This window comes from Lycorma delicatula, chromosome 2 (assembly GCF_047948215.1).
Source record: "Lycorma delicatula isolate Av1 chromosome 2, ASM4794821v1, whole genome shotgun sequence".
Classification (NCBI taxonomy): domain Eukaryota; kingdom Metazoa; phylum Arthropoda; class Insecta; order Hemiptera; family Fulgoridae; genus Lycorma; species Lycorma delicatula.
In genome coordinates this window covers 119,768,551-119,789,008 of record NC_134456.1, presented here as the reverse complement: position 1 = coordinate 119,789,008, position 20,458 = coordinate 119,768,551, and the positions used below count along the sequence as shown (strand labels likewise).

General features: G+C 28.8%; 1 protein-coding gene across 4 annotated transcripts in view; it reads left to right on the top strand.

The window, feature by feature from the left end:
• Positions 1-20,458, top strand: part of LOC142319182 (calpain-5-like) — a 73,698-nt gene that overhangs the window by 34,936 nt on the left and 18,304 nt on the right. For 3 of the 4 annotated variants that reach the window (XM_075356168.1, XM_075356165.1, XM_075356166.1), the window contains 3 exons: positions 1,085-1,206; positions 4,641-4,715; positions 17,741-17,887. In XM_075356168.1, coding sequence (XP_075212283.1) covers positions 1,085-1,206; positions 4,641-4,715; positions 17,741-17,887 — 344 coding nt within the window. The remainder of the gene's footprint in view (positions 1-1,084; positions 1,207-4,640; positions 4,716-17,740; positions 17,888-20,458) is intronic. The other variant, XM_075356169.1, reaches the window with a different exon arrangement.

Genomic DNA, 20,458 nt, shown 5'->3' with positions numbered 1-20,458 from the left:
AAGTAAGCCTGCCTAGATAATTGAATGTTTTATCTCAAACTCTTATCTTCTGTATTGGTGAATGAGTTTATTACTTCATTTCATTACTGTACTTTATCTTCTATTGAAACATATCAGTCAATATATGAGTCAGTATATTTTTTAATATGCATTACATTGATTTACATTTTGCCACCCTAACTTTGAACATATCTTAGATTATTTACATTTGCAGAATATTTTTATTGCAGTTATCTATTAAGCATTTAAAATAAATTTTAAGCACTAATTTCAGTAGTAATGAATTTACAAATAATAGTTAAGTTACAGTCTAACTTCACCCTGGAAAAATTATAATAGATTTTAAAACTATATTTTAGCCAAGGTATAGATTTCTCCTTAAAACTTGTAAATAAATATTAAACAACTAGTAGTCTTTTTTTTTTTCTTATATGTCTTGGAAGCACTGGTTAGGTGTAATAGAATAAAAGTAAAGTGCATAGTAATAGAATAATGTATATTTTTGTTGCATCAACCTATCAAAAGTATGTAAAAAAAATTAATTTAGTTCTCCTTTACTTGACTAGAATTACTCATCAGTAAGGAGCAGTGCCTAAAGATGTGATAATATTATCATAAAAACTTGAAATTGTTGTTTTATCTTAGTGATTCCATTACTTTTCTCAAATAATTACAAGTTGGTTTACAGATTTTTTTTTTTAATCTTATTTAGTTGCTTCTCAAACTAAAGTTGATGCACATGCTTATATTTATGTTTTATTTGTTGAAATTAATTTAAGGACTTAATACAACTGTGTAAGTAACATTGAAAACTTTTAAATTACAATTCTTTACCTTAAAAGTTTGATGTAAAAAATACAGTCAATTAAAGATTTTCATTAGTTTTGTATATCCAGTCATGTTAGTAACTCTTTTATCAAAATTACATCTTCATTACTGTTTAATAGTTTCAACACTAAGCCAGTTTTCCACGTTTGTCAACCTGATTCTTAATGGTTCAAAGATAAAAGAAAGTAAGAAATACATTAAGTTGTGTTTTACTGTAATTTAACTCCAAAAATAAAATTGTAATTTTGTTGTTTAGGCTCCCACGGATAATGAGATTGGATCAAGAACACCACTTGGATTGTTTAGAGGACATGCATATCATGTGACTGATGTTAGGCGAGTACGCTTAGCTGAAACCAATCTACGAACTATGTTCAAGTATAGCAATTGTTTTAAGTTTAATTTCTTTTCATTTTACTTATTATTTTTATTTATCTTTTTTTTTCTTGGTATGTTTATTTATTCTGAACGTTATGTTTATAAACTGGTGTATTACAGTGACAGTACCTCTTCTTTTTTTTTTAGTATTTCTTTTGCGTTTAAAAATTTTTTAATATTGAACTAAAAATTCAGCTGTTAACTATTGTTCAGTAGTTATTTATACACTTAATATACTAGGACAGTAGTTTTCTCCAGAATTTTAATAAACATTGTAAATATTTTAGCAGTATTATTTCTTATATTTTGTACTGTAGTATTGATTTACTTTTTAATTTAACAAAAACTGTTTTAATCTCTCTACTAATCTTATTCTTTATTAAGGTTTACTTGAGCCCTTGATTATTTGTCAGAATTTTCTATTTATCTAATGCCAAGCCATCACCTACTTATTGAAGAATAGGTAAGGAAGAGCAATTGTATCCATCTATGTTTTTAGGTAGGTGTAAATTTTCAGACGTTTTAAATTTATTTTAGTACGTCTAACCATGAGCACTGTATAATCCAAGAAAGAAAGTGTTTATGCTGATGAGGGGGCAGTGCTAATTCTGTTTATGTAATTCTAGAGAGATTTTGGGGGACTAAAAGTCCTGTATTTATCCTATGGGTACTTGTTATATTTGGCTTATTATGGAGCTACCAACAGCAGACAGTGTGAGTCGGTCCACAGGCAGCCCCCTCACCAGATAATGTTAAAGGTACACTAACTCTTATCATCAAGGCTTTGTCATCCTCATTATAGGGGATCTAAGCTATATCCAGAAAACCGTAATGGAGAAGAAGAGATAAAGGCTAAGGAAAAGAATAAGGAGTTGGTAAATGATAAAGAAAAACCTTCCATGATTGGTAGTGTGGGTCTTAGTTGTCATGCTCAACATGGCAAGACGACTTAACTTTTTTAAATTGATCTTTAAATAACCGTAGATATTTATTATTTTATAATAGTAGCAATATAACTATGTTATTTGCATGGCATAACTTTTTTAATCCAGGCCCTCCCAGCAAAATACATTTTTTGCCCCCTTCCAGTGCTATTTTTTCAAATGATTTAAACTAATGCATGTACTAAATTAATAAGTTATTAATTTATTAATTATTAATAATTATTTAGTTATTATTTTATTAAGTTATTAGATTTATTATTTGTAAGTTTTAAGCTATTGTGTAGTTATGTAGTCTGTTTTTAATATTGTTTAAGTATAATTTATGACAAGGTGAGGAAAGTAGTTTTTACATTTTGTTTAAAAGATTAATGAATACAAAGAAGTCAAAGTGTTACCAAAATTAGTCAACTTTAAAAAAAGTATATATGTTATCCAACAGCAGTTAAAAAAATATTTATCTTAACCTGAACAGTTGATTTTTTTCACTGGCCTTTGAAAGTACATGGAAGTTGACCATAGCGTTTTATTACTATGCTTATAAAACATTTTGTTGCTATTATTACAGCTGGCATAATGTTACATTTAGGGAGAACCATCCTGAAATCTGATATGTGTGAGGAACCAGGCAAGGCATATAACTGCCTTTAACATTTGCCATCCATTTCCAATGGTATGCTCTCATACACTAGATACACATGTCCAGGGTAAACACTAGACTGGCAGTCTAGTGTTTACACTGGACTATAGGTTATAGCTTGGTAGGTTGTGTACTTTGTTCCAGGTTCATGTAACAGTTTATGTAAAAAAAAATTAAGAGGCCCCTCAAGTCCACTGCTCCTGCACTTCATGAGTCTAAATTACACCTCTGGTTTTTTTAAAAGAAAAATCTTAAATGTAGTCATTGTAGTAATAAAGTTTTTACAAGAAAAAATGATTACATCAGATCATGTAATACAGTTAATGCATAGTGTTTGTGAGAATAGTAATAAATATTGCATAAAAAAATAATTAAATTAGAAATCTTTAATGATATTTTTATAGACAAGTTTGGTTTGCAAATTGTCAGTTTGCTATTTGATTTTGTCATTTAATATGTTGATACCCTATGAGTTACTGCTCTACCATATTCGATGTCTAGCTGAATATTGATGTTAATGTTATATTTCTAATTGTTGTACAAAGTATAACAAGAAGTATTATATATACTTCTTGCTTGATTTTAATATGTCATCTCAGTGGGGCTGTGTAACAGTTTTTGTAGTAATCATTCAGAGCATACAATTCTATTATTTTTTATAATTTATAAGTTATATATATATTTACAGTAATAATTTAAATTTATGTATTAGGAATATTTTTAATTTATTAACATAAACCACCTAGTACAGAGTATTGAAATCAAACACATCTTATCTTAACTTTATCATGATAGTATTTTTGCAGATCCTGCATCCTGAGCCATAATTGAATATTAGATTGAGCCATATTAAATGAAGATATTAAAAATGTTAAAAATTCTATTATAATGCTTTTATCATGATAAAATTAAGATAAGATGTATGTATTATTTCAATATTCTGTACTAATTGGTTTATGTTAATAAAATTTAAATTATAATTTAACAGTACAGAGGAATAATATGAATATTAAAAAGATTAATTTCAATAAAATAATGCATTAGGAAATCTTGGTTCATTAATTTTGTCATATCTTCAATTTCTTCTTAAATATTAAATGTTTTTTATTTACTGGAAGCCTAAAGTATTTGTAGAATTCTAGTATCTTTATACAAAAAACTTCATAAACTTTTTAATAATCCTGTTAAAAATTATTTTAAAGATGAGTTTATCAGAAAATACAAATTTAGACACATAACACGATGAAGCCAGAGTTTGGGACTTATAAGAGAGAATTAATTTTTATTTAAATTTTTAATTTGTTAGGTTTGTTGGCAATCAGATATTCTGTGATTCTGTTCACCTATCTTCAGATACTTGCATGTAAATTTGAATTCCTGTATTACATATTTAATTAAGATTAAACCCCAATAAGTCGGGTTTAATCAACTTTGGTTGGGTCAGACCAACCAAAGTGGTTGGTCTTAATATATGCTAAACTACTGTAAACTCTGGTCAGATTTATGGGTAAATTATATCCTGTTTATCCAGTATTAATAATCTCTTTAAAAAAAGGAAATAAATAAATCACATTCTGTTTTTTCATCAGGATGTAAATGATACAGGTAAATTAAAAAAAAAAACAACCTGAAAACTAATTATAGCCATAATTAAATGGTATGATATGTTGTATTTTAGATACTCGTGGCACTGTTTTATGCATATTGAAGAAAATTTCCTTGTACTATAGATTTAAAAGATTATATTGTTAAGAAAAATACTAGTTATAAATGTTAAGAAAATTACATTTCACCCTAATTTTAACTAGTTATGATAATATTTTTTATTATAATCTTTTCAAAATTTCCTATAGAGGCCGAGAAAAAGCTTCAATGATAAGGTTACGTGATCCTAGAGATGAACGCCGACGTCCAGCCACTGCTGATAGGTAAAGGTCTGCATTTTTAAGGTTAAAAGCTTTATCCTATGATATAACATTGTCAGTACTTGTGCATAACAGTTTTTATTATAAATAAATCCTGCTCGCCAGTAAATTATGATAAATTACAGTTTACGTAGAAAATGTAAATTGCTTGAAAGAAACTTGTTGTTTGTATTATTTTAAAGAATAAGTTTTGTTTATTATAGTGATTAAAAACATTAATATTATACATAGTGTTTTTTAATTCTTTTCTTACGTGGTTTGTACTATAATTTTTTGTTTGGAATTTAGTATGTTTAATGACTTATTTTATCTAACTGATCAAATATAATTTTGTGATAAATAAACTATCCTAGCTAGACTTGTGACCAAAAAAAAAACTAACAATTAAAAATTTGTATTTGTATGCTTGGCTCTTTTATCTCTCTTGAGTCTGTAGTAGGCTACGTATGTTGTACGAATTAAATTTCATTCCTGCATTTATTCCCTAACAATTACTTTGAATTAGACAGAAACTAACAGTTTTGTTGGCCAAGAGTGTTGTTTTATTTATGTAAAACGTAGTTTTTATATTGAAATACCATTGTTTATTTTAGCATTTTTTACATTCACTCTACGTAATAAATTTTTCCACATTATGAATTAGTTGTTTTGATGTATCTATTTATCATCAGTGTTTAAGGAGAATAGGTAATTATATGTTTATTACAGTTTTGTTAACAAAATTGTCACGCAAAGGTGGATTTTGTAAAATCAAATCAAAATAATATTGATGATCAAGCAACACAAACATTTATATTTTTATAAATTCTAAAAGATATACTTTTTATTTGTATTAACAAATTTGATCTTTTTAGCTTGACATTAACATTTTTTAAAAATATGTATTTGATTTGAGTCATAATTGTTTGGTTTATTAATTAATCCATTCAAGGATGTAGGACATCATAGAATGTCCAACTGTACTCTACTGAGTTACTGATTGATGACATGGAATGTCCTGTACAATCTGAAACAATATTTATATCTCTAACTTTTTCCAGTTTTTTCCAGACTATTTCCAGTTTATCAGAATTGAATAGTTCACTCTGTAAGCCTGTGTTTGTTATTGCTTCACAGTGGTAGACAATTTTTGTTATATTAAAATATTTTAAGATATATATTTATTGCAGGTGTATTTGGATATGATGAATTTCTGTATTTAGACATTTATTGTCTAATGATGTCCTTATTCTTGGCCTGTTAAAATCTGCTAATCATAATTTTGATATTTAATTGTTTTCAGTTTTTTATATTTAATTTGTTTTCTTTGAGGTTTAAGAACTCTATAAAAATATTTCTATATATTTGTTGTGTTACATCAAATAAATTGGTTGTATGTTTTATTTCTTGTTTTATATCTTACAACTGTTATGTATTAATGTGATGTTCTTGTCGTTGATGTAAATGTGCCCTGTATGCTTACACTAAGTAGCTTAGTAGCATGTTTTGCATATAGCGGTTTTCTTTCTTTTTTAACATTTTATTTTTAATTCTAGTAAAAATACTTTTAATAACTATTAGACTGCATGATGATTTGCTGTATTGATGGCTTTTTGCGTATAACCTTTTTTCTATCATATGTTTTAAATTTTATTAATAAACATATTGTAAAAAATAATTTTTATTTTGTTGTACAGTAATCTGTAATTAAAAAACAACTTCATTAATAAGATTAAATTCCTCTTTTCAAATAACAAAATAAATGAATTTAATAAAAAATTTTGCGAGTATGTTCCATAAAATTTTTTTTTTGTTTTAAGTAACTTTTTTTCAGTCATTTGGAAAGTTATATTGTAAAGATATATTATATAATTAAACAGTTTTAAAAATATTTATTTATTTTAGGATAAAAATAACAAAATCCAAGAGTAGCTTGCGTACGAATAAATGACAGAAAGGGAAGAAACCAACACTAGTAGAAAATGTGTAAGTTAACTACGAATATGGTTTTTCATTATATTTTTAATCATCTATTAAAATTTTCATTTTTTACTTACTATTTTTTGCCTTTATAGAAATTTTTTCTTTAATTGTTCAAATTTATGTATTTATCTTACATGTAAATTTAGTAGTTTTTGTATAATAACTTTCCCTGTCATGATGTGAATTTAAACTAAACCTATTCATTTTACAATTTATGCAATCGGCATTCCATTGCTTAAGCACTATGTTGTAATCTGCCTTTGCTTTCTTTGATATTTTTGAAATTAATTTATGGCTAATTTTTATATAAAAATATGAAAATGTATGTACATAATAAAAACAAATGCATAATTTCAAGACATTAAGGTAACCAAACCATTTCCTACAAATTGCTTAAAAACTTCGAATTGTTGTTGTTGTTGTTTGAAAACTCTTTTTTCTGTCTTATCTGCCATTTTATGTTTTTAAACAGAAATTTGTATTTTCAAAGCTGAGAAAAAATATTTTACAAAATTTTGAGAATGTTTAATGAATCTTTATAAAACAAAAAAAAAGAAGATAAATAAATGTCTTTGTTTTACGTATAAAAAATTCCAAAATGACATTCCAATTTTTGAGTGGTTAATAGCTGTATCTGTTCAATCAAATTATGTTTTACTGGATAACATTTGAAATACTTTATAAAAAAAATATCTTTCTAGAATAAAATTTCAAACTAATTTACATGGGTCATTCACAAATTGCTCTGAAGCTTTTTATAATCATGTCACAGTAATAGGCAGTGATTATTGTTCATTGATCTTCTACAAAATCGACAAAAACCAGGCCTTTTGCATCGCAAAAGATTTTCTCATGATTTTTCTGCTGATGGTTTAGTTCAGAATCTTTTCTTGCCAGGTAAATTCATGTGCTTTCACTTCATGCTCCATCTTTTTGATTCTGATTACAATGGTGAATCATACCTCATTACAGGTTAGAATACTGTATAAAAAGCATCACCTTCCTGCTGATACCATTGTTCCAACTCTGTGGAGATGCAAAGTCTTGTCTTCTTATGTTGACCTATCAACTCTCTTGGAACCCATCTTGAAATTGTTTTACGATACTTTAGCTTGTTGGTGAAAATGTTATGAATTGTATGAACATTTATTTATAATTTTTCACCTGTAATCTCAACTGTAATTCATTGGAATTGTTGGTTGAGAGAGTCTATGCAATTTTTAGGCACTCCATTGCCTGAAAATTGTCCAACTTCAATTGGACATCCAGAACGATGCTTGTTTAGTCTCTCTCAATGAGAGCGACTAAACAAGCACCAAACAAACAGTACTCTTTGGTCATATTTTAGTAAATGTTAACTAGTTTTACACCCTTGGAAAGCAAAAAATAGACCACTGCATGTTGTTCAACTTCAAGAGAACTTGCCATAATAAAATGAATTTTGAGGTTATAAACAAAAAAATTTTACTCAAACTGCCAGTTAAAAGTCAACACAGGGTTACCAGCTGACTGTTATAAAAGTATCTTAATTCTCTTACCAACTGTTTTGCCTCTAAAGGTATTTGTGTCTAACTATTGAATGGCCCTTGTACATTATAGATGGTATGGCATTTCAGTCATTCTCATTTTTAAAACAGTGAAGCATCAATACCTACTATGATTATCATATCATTTATTAAATATGAAGTGTTCTTTTAATTCAATTTATCTTTACTGGATATAACATTTACTTATCTAAAATTTATAAATATACAGTGTAAATTTTTTTATTACTATTTTGAGTTTTAATTCTTTTGTTTGAACTGTATTTTTTTTTTTTTTTAATTGCTTGTGTATGTTTAGCATTACTTAATTACTTGATTACTTAATTTACTGGTAATTTAATTTTAATTACCTTATTTTCTGTTTTTTCTTTTGCTTTAATATTTGCTCTCTTTATGCTACATTTTATGATTTCTTATTTAGAAATTCTGTATATTTTTACACTTAAATTCACTTAATTCACATTAAAAAAAAAAATTCATTATAATATCTTTCAGTATGGCTGTTTTATATTTACCTTTATTTACCCAGACAACATTCACTGAAATTTCAGTCTTTAGAAAAAGGTAAGATTTCTACACTAAAGTAATGTTTAAAAAGATTTGTTTTTAATCTATTGGCATTGTAATATGTGCCCATTCTATCACAAATTCTTGATTTGAATGTGCTGAAGATCAGAATTTCTATACTACTGTACTTGAGATTTCCTTTCAGATCTTGAGATTAATACTTGAAATTTTTCAGAATTGTTTCTTTTATTACTTAATTATTTTGAGCTTGTATATCTAGTGCATTTTCTGCTTGAACCCTTGATAGTATTAGGAGATAAAAAAAATCATCTTATTGCTTGTAAGAATTAACAAGGCAATCATGAAAATATAAAATGTTACATGTCTAAAAAATAAAATTTTATGAAATATGTCTGTCTTTAGTTGCCTTGAATTTTAGGAAGTTTAGGTACAATTTGAATAGTTAGCAAGTAATCACTTCTTAGACATTATCCTCTCTACTTTTTTTTAATGTTATGGATACATTACATATATTTAGTCATAAAATGGTTGTTAAACAGTGGTTATCATTTTACTTATATGTTATTTAATTTACTTATTTATCAAGTAATTTTGCTAGTATAAGAGGTTATTTGCTAGGAGGTAAACACTGTTTTAAAATTTGGTTATTTTTTGATTTTAAGTAAAATAAGAATTTCTTTTTTTTAAAAAAAAAGCTTTTCAAAAGAAGCTATGGCATCTGGCCATGCTTCTAGCTTACTAATTGTTGCAATTTTTGGCTTTTGTTCAGTTTGTTCCGAGGTATTGAAATCTTTAAGAGAGTGCAACATGTATCATCTGCTCTCAGCTTAACCCAAGATCATGTTACAGTCTCGATCATTTAAAAATTTTGAAATTTTTAAAAAACGATTTTAAAATTGTTTAAACATTTTTAGGACACAGAAAATTTTTGATTCTTAATGTGGGCGGTGGGCGAAAAAGTTTGAGAATCTATGATCTTTGACCATTGATTCCCACATTGAGAATCAAAAATTTTCTAGTGCCCCCAACATTTTAAAAAATTTTTTAAATTTAAAAAAAAATTTTTTTTTTTTTCAATTTTTAAAAAATAATAATTGCAATTGCTGTTTTTAAGATGTGTTCTTAAAAACAGCATTTACAAAAACTCTTAAATTTCCATATTTATTTGTATCAATACGTTGCTTAGATCGGGAGATATGCAGCATTAAAGACAAAAGTGGCCTTTTATCTTTAAAGTGGAGTATTCGGTTCAGAAAAAACATAGAGACATACAAAAAAAAAGTTAAAGCTTAATTCTTAAACTTTAAAATGATTTTAATGCAGTTTACTGAGAAAATTTTATTTCCCCCATGCGCTTGATCATACATGAAGAAACATTTTTAAAACTTTTCTTCTCACCGATTATTGAAATCTAAAGTATACTGTCAAAAAGTAGAGTATTCAAGCTTTAATTTTTTTTTATTTGTCTCTAAGCCTCTTGGTTGCAAAGTTAAAGTAGTTTGAATACAATCATTTTTTACCATAAAATATCGGTGTCCCTTTAATTTTTTTTACTAGTGTAGTAGGTATTTAATTTTAGTTTGAAATATCAGTAAAATATAATTTTTGCTTTTTTTTTAAACCAACCATCATCCTAGATTGCCTGAACATTCCCAATTTTCTGTCGGCCTTCTAGCGCCCCTTTCTGAAGGCCTGCAGCACCCATAAGGGGGCGTTATCACCCACTTTGAGAACAAATGATCTAGATCATGTTATTTCTTGACCTTGTTATGTTCCCAGTTTTATAAATTAGTTAAGTTAAATAAAATTACTGTATTACATGTACATAGTACTGTGTTACATGAACCACACAAATAGACTATTTTGAACTATAATTATCATCTATCCTCTTTTGTAAGTGTCAATAGGTTATATTATTTAACAACAAATAATACACATGTATTCAAGTATCTATTGTAACTTTTACTCCAAAATATTGTTGCTCAAAGTAATGTTTTTTTTTTATATATAAAAAATAAATGTGTCTAAAATATTACTTCAACTTTTAATGAAACTTGGTTGAAAGAAGTAATGTAGAAGGATATCTATCTAGGTAGAACTAAAATTACCATTCATATATAGTTCAACATTAATAGCCCTTTATACATGTATTTACATTAGTATGAGGTGTTTGCCTTCTTGAACAGCATGCAATATTTTTGAATAGGAATATATAATAAGTGTTCAAATTGTCGATACCCAGCCCACTTCATGTGAAACTGGTGTAATATTATTATACTCAATAGCAGCCTTCAAAACAGCCCCAAAGAACTCTGTTACATTCTAAGCAGGTCATTCACAACAAATGCGCTTCTGCAACACTTCCTCTGTTGCATTTGGCATGAATCATTGGGGGGGTTTGCTGTGAAGAAAGCAGACCTACTGACATCTTGCAAAAATTAAATTACATTTTCTCGGAAAATGATATTCCTCAGATTTTGCCAATCTATAATTGACACATCTCTTAATAAACCTCATTACTTTAGTATAAAGGAAAAAACATTCAGATCCAGTCACCCGTCTAACAAGTATCCTGTTATTGTTCACCATTCAAGATTTTTTTCAGAGTAGTATGGCCGTACCATTTTGTTCAATCTCTAACCTGTCCATACAAAGAATTTGTCAGTTAATGCAAAATGTAAGAAATCATCTTTATCCCACTTTAGAAATAATCAGAAAACTGTTATCAGTCCTCATTTAAGCCTTATTTCATGAATCTGGAGATAACAAAGAAGGGCTTAAAGACTGTTTGATCATAGTATGATGTGTTTCAAACTGATTATCAGGGTTTTAAAGCTATGTAATATTCACAAGTTTCATGTACACTGATTAATTATACATGAAATGAAAGAGAAACAGTTTTAACTGTGTGCAAGCTCATAAACTATTTCCAGTATCTTTCACTTAAAAGCACTAGTATCAAAGATGGACCCCCCTCCCTCCAACAGAAAGCATTCTGTGTTTTGCAGTTTGCAAAGTGTGAATACATTCCATTTGAAGTTCCATTGTGATCTCCTGAGTGACAATAACATTCGTAAATGGTATAAACAATTTCAAACCACTGGCTGAGTTTGTAAAGGGAAGAGTACAGGATGACTTGAGTGTGTGCGAAGACAATATTGAATGTGTAAGAGTTTTGTGTGTCGCACAAAACCCGTTAGAAAATCCGTTTGGAAGGCTAGCCACAAATTAAAAATTCTAGTGAGATCTGTGTGAAAAGTTTTAAGGAAATGTTTATAACGGTGTCCATATTGTTTACAGCAGTAGGCTCTAAAGCCTATAGCTTCAAACCTGTCCTAAACAGTGCTAACTTACCAAATGAAATGGTGCATTGTGATGATGAAGATTTTTTTATTGTGCATATTCAGTGATGATCCAACATTTCATGTTAATTGAAAAGTAAACACTCATAAAATACACATCTGGGGATCAGAAAATCCTGAAATATTGCAGTGTGAACGAGACTCCCCAAAACTCAATGTTTTTTGTGCCATATGCTGACAATTTTACAGGCTGTTTTTTTTTTCATGGTTGCGTGAGTCGCGAACGAACTATTTTGATATGCTACAACTACGGTTTTTTCTTCAACTGCAATACGAAATACAGAACTTTATTTGGTAACAAGATGGTGCGCTTCCTCACTGACATAATGCTGTATGTGATTGGTTGAATGAAATTCTCCTAGACCACTGGATTGGTCGCCGGGGTCAAGATAATAGGGCTTGTTTACTGTGGCCTCCACATCCACCTGATCTGACCCATGTCATTTTTTTCTTTAGGGGTGTTAAGACTCATGTCTCTCTTTCTTCTTATTCATTTGTAAGAGTAATTTGTTTATATTCAGCTGGCTTACATTACCAGCTGATATTTAATAGTAACAATGTATCTAATTCATTGTACTGTTTAGTCTTCATCTTTACTTCATACTATCATCAGGTACATATGCAGCAACTCATAGCATATTCAACAATATAATATTTTATAGTGTAAAATTTAAAAATTATATTAAATTAAATTATAAATTAAATACATTATATATACAAAATATGTAATACATTAAATATATTAATATTAAATTTAAATTATATTTGCTAACCATACAATTTCATCTAATCTGCTTTGTTCTAAATCAAAATTAGCTCCCTTAAAACAAATTACATTGCCAAGACTTTTAACTTTGTGGTTTTTTACTACTTAGACATTTGTTATGGAAGGTAATTAATGCCTTAAATGTACATTTTGATGAAATGTATTTATATACAGATTCTACAGTAGCATTATATTGGATTCATGGACAATCATGTAATTGGAAAGTATTTGTCAGTAATAGAATTACTGATTCAATGAAATACTTCAAATGCTAATTGGCATTATGTCAAATATTCTGAAAATCCAGTTAACTTATTGTCTACAGGTTGTACTCCAAATAAATTACTTAATATGTCACTTAGGTGGCATGTTCTTTATTGGCTTTTACAATCTTCTTATTATTGGCCAATAATAAGACGATAAGTACACAGTATTAGTTTCAACAATTGTAATATGAATTCTGAATTTTTAATAAAACATGCAGAACTATTTCAATATTATTTGTATCTACTGTTGTATTTGATTACACAGAAAGATATTCATCTCTACATACATTAATTCGCACATTTAGTTTCTGTTTTAGATTTTTTCACAATGTTAAAGCAGTCTGAACGAATCAGTGGTTCCCTAACTATAAAGGAACTAAACCATACTCTTAACTTTTTCATATAACAATCACAGTACATGTATTTCAGTAATGAAATTAACAATCTCAAAAATAATAAAGCTATTGCTAATCAAAGCAAACTTATAACAATTGATCCATTTTTGGATACTTTAGGTTTATTTCATGTAGGAGGCAGATTAAAACACTGTATTATATTACCATATTAGAGAGACAGGCATCCCCTAATTTTACATTAATGGCTAGTATTACAAAATAAATTATTAATGCTGAGTATTTGCGTCTTTTGCATTTTGGTGTTCAATTAACGCATCATTCTGTATGTCAAAAATTTTGGATAATAAACGGTAAAAGAATAATTTCTTCTATCATTTGTAAATGTTTGGTATGCTTTTGATTTAATACAAAAACCTAGGTTCTACAGTTTAGTCAGCTACCACCTTCCAGTGTAATTACTTTCCGACCATTCTCTACTTGCATGAAATTATTTATATGAGACTGTGACGGTCATATGATTTATCATGGCAAGCAGGTGCCACACTCAAGTCATCCTGTACTCTTCCCTTTACAAATACAGCCAGTGGTTTCAAATTTCTTATACCATTTACGAATGTTATTGTCACACGGGGTATCACAATGGAACTTTTTTATGTCTCACTACCAAAGCTATTCACTTAGAATTAGTTTCTGACCTGACTTCACAGTTGTTTATTACAGCATTAAAAGATATATATCACATAGGGGTATCCCTTCTCAAGTCTTTTTCGATAACGGTTCCAACTTCGTTGTGCCAGAAAATACTTTATAATTTATTTTACCTTTTAAATTCAGAAAAACAAGTCAAACATTCAAGCATTCTCATCTACACAAGGTATAATCTGGTCATTTATTCCTCCCCCTTCTCACCATTTTGATGGTTTATGGGAGAGCACAGTCAAAAGTGTTAAATATCACATGCATAATAGGGCAAACAATCCTTAATCTTGAGGAATTACACACAGTTTTTTTCTCAAATTGAAGCCTGTCTTGATTCCTGTCCTATTTTTGCTATTTCTACAGATCACAGAGATCCAGAACTTTATATCCAGGACACTTTGTCATTGGATGTCCACTCACCTCTTTGCCTGAACTCAATTACCAAAAAATTGAAATGACACTTAGGCCACTGGCAACTACTCCAAAAATTTGTGCAATCTATTTGATGGAAGCAATGTGGTTTAAGGATTACTTACATCTTCTGCAATGCAATAAATAGTGTTTTCCTTCCTGTAACCTTTGTGTTAGTGACTTAATATTAATCACAAACAAAAATTCTTCACCCATGCATTGGAAACATAGAATTCTTACCCAGGTTTATCTGGGTTCTGACAGCTTAGGAAGGGTTGTTGATATACGTACAGTTAGTGGTCGATTTAGGAGACTTATGCATAAATTATGCTTATTACCAATCTCTAATGATTGATTTAATGTTTATATACATTATTGTTGTAATATCATTTGATTTGTTTTCACATATTATGATTGTTAATATGTTCATAAATATTGTGTTACTATTATAATCTAATCTGTATGTTTATATTAATTTATGTGTGATTTCACATTCATATTATTCTTACACTCCTAAACAATTACAGACAAGTTACTATACTACATACATACACACATATACTACTACATGCACACAGGCTTACAACATGTACATACATACAACATATACATTATATGTTTATTTATTGATTTGTTATTGTGGTGCATTAAGACACTAGAAGTAATTTATTAATTGACTTCTATGAAGAATAGATTTCCCAAGATTTATTAATTATTTAATCTATTTATATGAGATTATGTACATATTTATTTGTCCATTGGTACATTTTCATAGTAGACAAGAACAACACATTAAAAGAGATCCTAGATCCATATGATTGTAGATACAATTAATTGTATATGTGAATTGTCAATGGCATGAGTTATATACTGGCCGTTGACTACATTTTCCCAGTAAACACACGAACAATATATTAGAATAAATCCTAGATCTATATAATTGAAATATTCAGATCATTGATTTTGATCAGTTTATATATTATTTATATATTCAAAGAAAAATATGGTTTATAAACCAAGTTAAGATAATTGTGAGCTTTATAATTATTATCACAGTGTGAAAAAGGAATGTGAATACAATTGCAAAATAAATAACACAAACAATTGCAAGATATAACACTATAGATTATATTATTTGCTTATTATTCACAATTGTATGATTCATTTATTTACAATCATATTGTTGATCATTCATATAACATAATGTGATTACAGATCGGTTATTAGTATTATTATTTTCATGTTTCATTGTTACTATTGTTGTTGTTTGTCTAATTTTCATTATTAATATAAAAAAAAATTGATTTTTGACGGGCAGTTATATTAAGACTAATGTCTCTTTTTCTTCTTCATTTGTAAGAGTAATTTATTTATATTAAGCTGACCTACATTACCAACTGATATTTAATAGTAACAATGTATCTAATTTATTGTGTTGTTCAGTTTTCATCTACACTTCATACTATCATAGGTATATAGTTGTCAACTCATATCATATTCAACAATGTAATATTTTATAGTGTAAAATTTAAAAATTATGTTAAATTATATTTATCATGGCTGAACAATGAGTATTATTTATTGGAATTATGAACCAGTGAAATTAAGATATAGAATTAAAACACCTAACCGAGGTATTAAACCAAGGCGGTTATTGATTCTAACGAGGGGTTTATAAATGATCAATCAAGTGTATATGCCACTGCTACCAGCTGACCTACCCTACCCTACCAGACTTGAGACACAGGATTGAAGCAGCTGTCACATCAATTACTCCAGACCTGCTGATTGAAGTATGGGATGGACTCTTCTATTGGCTGGATGTGTGTGATGTGATGAATGGTGCTTACATTGAACACTTATAGAAAATACTGTTTGAGTTGCTTTCTCATTTTCTGTATGATTTATCAATGTAAGTAAAACTTAATACAAATTACATAACTTTAAAACCCTGATATTCATTTTGAAACAACCTGTATATTAGTATTTAGTTAAAGATGCTTTCCCACTTCCATGGCAACACTCAGATTGCTTCAACACCATCTATCACTGCTGATTTTAATTATCTTTGCTTTGCTCTTGCATGTCATTTTTGCAGACTTCTTGCACTGAATTTCACAGTTCAAAACGTTGCAGTTTGTGTAACCTACCAGTCCTTTGCCACAGCCTTTCACCAATCCACTTGTAATATTGCTGAATCTTGATTGATTTTTTTATAGACACTACCTCATATTCAGTTAATGAATTATTTATTTTCACAGTCATTTAATACTTATACCATTATCATGGTTTTGATGGTTAAAAAATGACAGTAGTCTTAGGGTACATTGTCCAAGGATTGAGTTTTTAGTTTTTTGATATAATTATACTGATATCCTTTAAATGCTAATTTTAACCAAATTTTCAGTTCATTTTTTTTTTTATCATAAAAGATCTTATTGAACCTATGAGATTTTAGCTTAATCTTTCCAGAAGAATTCTGTTATAAAATTGAAATTGTAAGTAGGTGTTTACTTATTTTATGTACTCAGGTTTTTACTTAGACTTATAACACTTTTTACTGTTAGTTTTATTTATTCTTAGCACTTGCATTTATATTTACAGATTTTTCTACTATAACTTATAAATTCTACATTTTATATACTATTTAATGCACTTAAATAATTTTTTTAGCATTAAAAATTTTCTGATTATTATCTATTGCCTTGTTTGTAAAACTGACAAACTTAATTACCGTATTTTTTTGAATTTACATGAAAATAAGCAGAATAGCTAGAACAAAGAAAAAAGTTTAAACAAAACTTAATGAATTAATTGACTTCATTTTTTAAAGTAGTTAGATATAATGAAGAATAATCTCCTTTAAGTATCAGATGAAAAACTTAATTTTAGATTGAAATAAAATATGAAAGACACGCGATTAAATGTGTTGGATAAAAAAGAAGATTGCTGATTGAAAGATTACTCTGTTAATATAAAGGACCGCTATGGAAGTACTTCAGTTTAGGCAAGTGATAGATTAGAAAAAAACCTTTAAAAGTGTCATTTAATACTTTTTTATGGATAAAATTTATTACTAATTTCTTTTCTTTTTTTTACCAAAACAAATCATTGATTCTGATTGATTATTTCAGTGGTGCAAGGAGTGGTTCAGATGTAGAATTTGCATTTTCAGCTGCATCTGTTTCAAGAATGCTTTCACAGAATTCAGACTGGGCAAAAGTAAAGGAGTGTGAACGAGAAAGGCTCGGTTTGGTTTTCAGAGATAAAAGTGAATTTTGGTAAAGTATTATTACTATTTTTTCATATACAATTTTTTAATAGTTATTACCACTATTGGTTGGGAAGTTATGGTTAAAAATATTTTACTGTGTCTAAATAAATAGAATTACTAGTGCAGTAATGAAACACCATGATCATAACTTTTGAAGAAAACACTTTTGGCATTATCAATATAAATAATCTATAATAATATATAAATAATAGTTTAGAAATACATATAGATAACTCAAGCCTGCAAAGCTTGGGTTGTGGAACATTTTTTAACTTTTGATAATTGATTCCTATGTATTTTTTAGTGCTGAATCTGTAAATAACATTCATTTTTTCCATTACACCAGGATTTTTTAAAATTAAAAATTTCAAAATTTGTAAAATGTTAAATTGTGAAAATTAGATCTTATAAAATAGGCATAAGATTTTTTTTTTTTTTTTTAATTTTTTAATATAATTTATTCACTTTTTTGCCTTATAGTATGCATTCTTATAGCTAAACAGTTGTGAGTGGTCTGAAGAGAAGAACAGGGGGGGGGTTGAAGATGATGAGATGGTGTGTGAGAGCTTAGCTAAGTTGCAAGTTGTGTGACAAGATGTAACAAGTTATAAGATGTTTATTGGCATCACTCATGCACCGTGCAACTGCTATCAGGGCTGTTTCAACCATCAGCATGTGTAAATCGAGCTTTTTTTCATCCTCCATGATCAAATGTGGTTTTGCTGGTGGAAAATATATTTTCAGGCCATAAAGCAAACTTTCAGTTTTCAAAATGGCTTCAAGAGGCTGACAAAATTCTGCAGTTTCTTTTTTTATATTTGTATTCAGTTATAACAAGTTAGTTCGACAAGTTTACCCTATGAATTTTGGAGTGAAAATATGAAATCAAGATAAAACTTGGGCAGCCCATTACATTTGCTCACTTGTGTTGAAGGACTTGAGATGGTGTTCAAAGGGTGAACAAGAAGCATTCAGATTTGGAATGCTTCCAAAGTGGTGTGGCGAGAGCCACGAAATCACACCAATGATTGTTACTTTTGTTCAACTTGTGTTTGCAGTTTCAATTTGAAGAATAAAAAAAGGAATTGTTTATCCAAATATGCCATATGCTTTATATATGGTTTCTCATGGTCCAGATGTACCAGTACCAATTCCATCAGAAAATTTAAAATAGACAGTTCCACAACGTCGAGGTGTACAAACCCAGAGATAGCTGTGCGCCAGAGCTTCATTCACAGTCTGAACTAAACTATTGGGTTCGAGACTTACATCTGAACAAAGAAAATTCAGGATTGCTGGTTTCAAAGGCTTAACCTGCTAGCAGGTGGCACTTCATTTTCCTAGTTCAGGTACAGAGAAAAGGGGTTTTATCCCGTATTTTTCGGAAAAGGAGAATTAGTCTTTTGCACTGATGTATGTGGACTTTTGACTATCTAACATTCTGTATGGAAGTACTGATTGGAAACTGTTAATATATTCGTTCAAAAGAAGCCTCAAAGTTGTCCTTCACAATGGGAATATGTAGCCAGCAATACCCATCGAACATCCTGTTCATTTAAAAGAGGGTTATGATAATTTGGAATTCATTCTCAATAAAATTAAATACGACAATCATAAGTGGTTTTCATGCAGTGATCTCAAAATAATATCGATGCTGCTAGGACAGCAAGGAGGATACACAAAGTTTCCTTGTGTTTTTTTTTTGTGAAGAATACAGAGGCAGAGAAAACCATTGGATAAGGAAAGATTGGCCAAAAAAAGCTTCATTAGAACTTGGAAAAAAATTGAGCTCTGAAAAGCTCTCATAGATCCAAAGCTCTCATAGATTCTCCTTCCACCTCTGGATATCAAGTTAGTCTTACCAAAAGAAGGTAAATGTTTTAAATATATCTGTGACAAATTTCCAGTCTTATCAACCAGCAAACTGAAAGAGGGTGTCTTTACTGGATCTGACATTAGAAAACTTCTCAAAGATTGTGGTAATTTTCAGAAACAAATGGAAGTTGCAGAAAAAGAAGCCTGCAGATCCTGTAAAGATATAGTAACCAAATTTCTGGGCAATAAGAAGGATCTGAACTTCAAATCAATCATTGAGAACATGCTGCAGAAGTACAAAAATTTAGGCTGCTCCACGAGCTTGAAGGTTCCAAAATTCACATTTGGACTATTTTCCTGAAAATCTGGGTGCCATTAGCGAAGAGATGATTGAGAGATTTCATCAGGTCATCAAAGAAGTGGAAAGGAGGTATCGAGGAAGATGGGCTACTACATTGATGGCAGACTATTGCTGGATGTTACACCAAAATGAACCCTTTAGAGAATATAGAAGGAAAAGCGCAAAGCAGAGTATAAGCCATCCAAAGAAACTTTGACATGTGGAATAAGATTGTAAGTATTTTACATACTTCATCATTAAAGTTTGGTAAAGAGGGGAGTGGTTTCTAAAGGCCTCATAAAAATAAGGTACCTCATAAAAATTAATTAAATAAATAAAAAATAAATAAATTTAAAAATGCACTATTATAGAAATTAGGCTTATTTCATGGCAGTTTTTATAGAAATTAAGGTGTCAGTGATC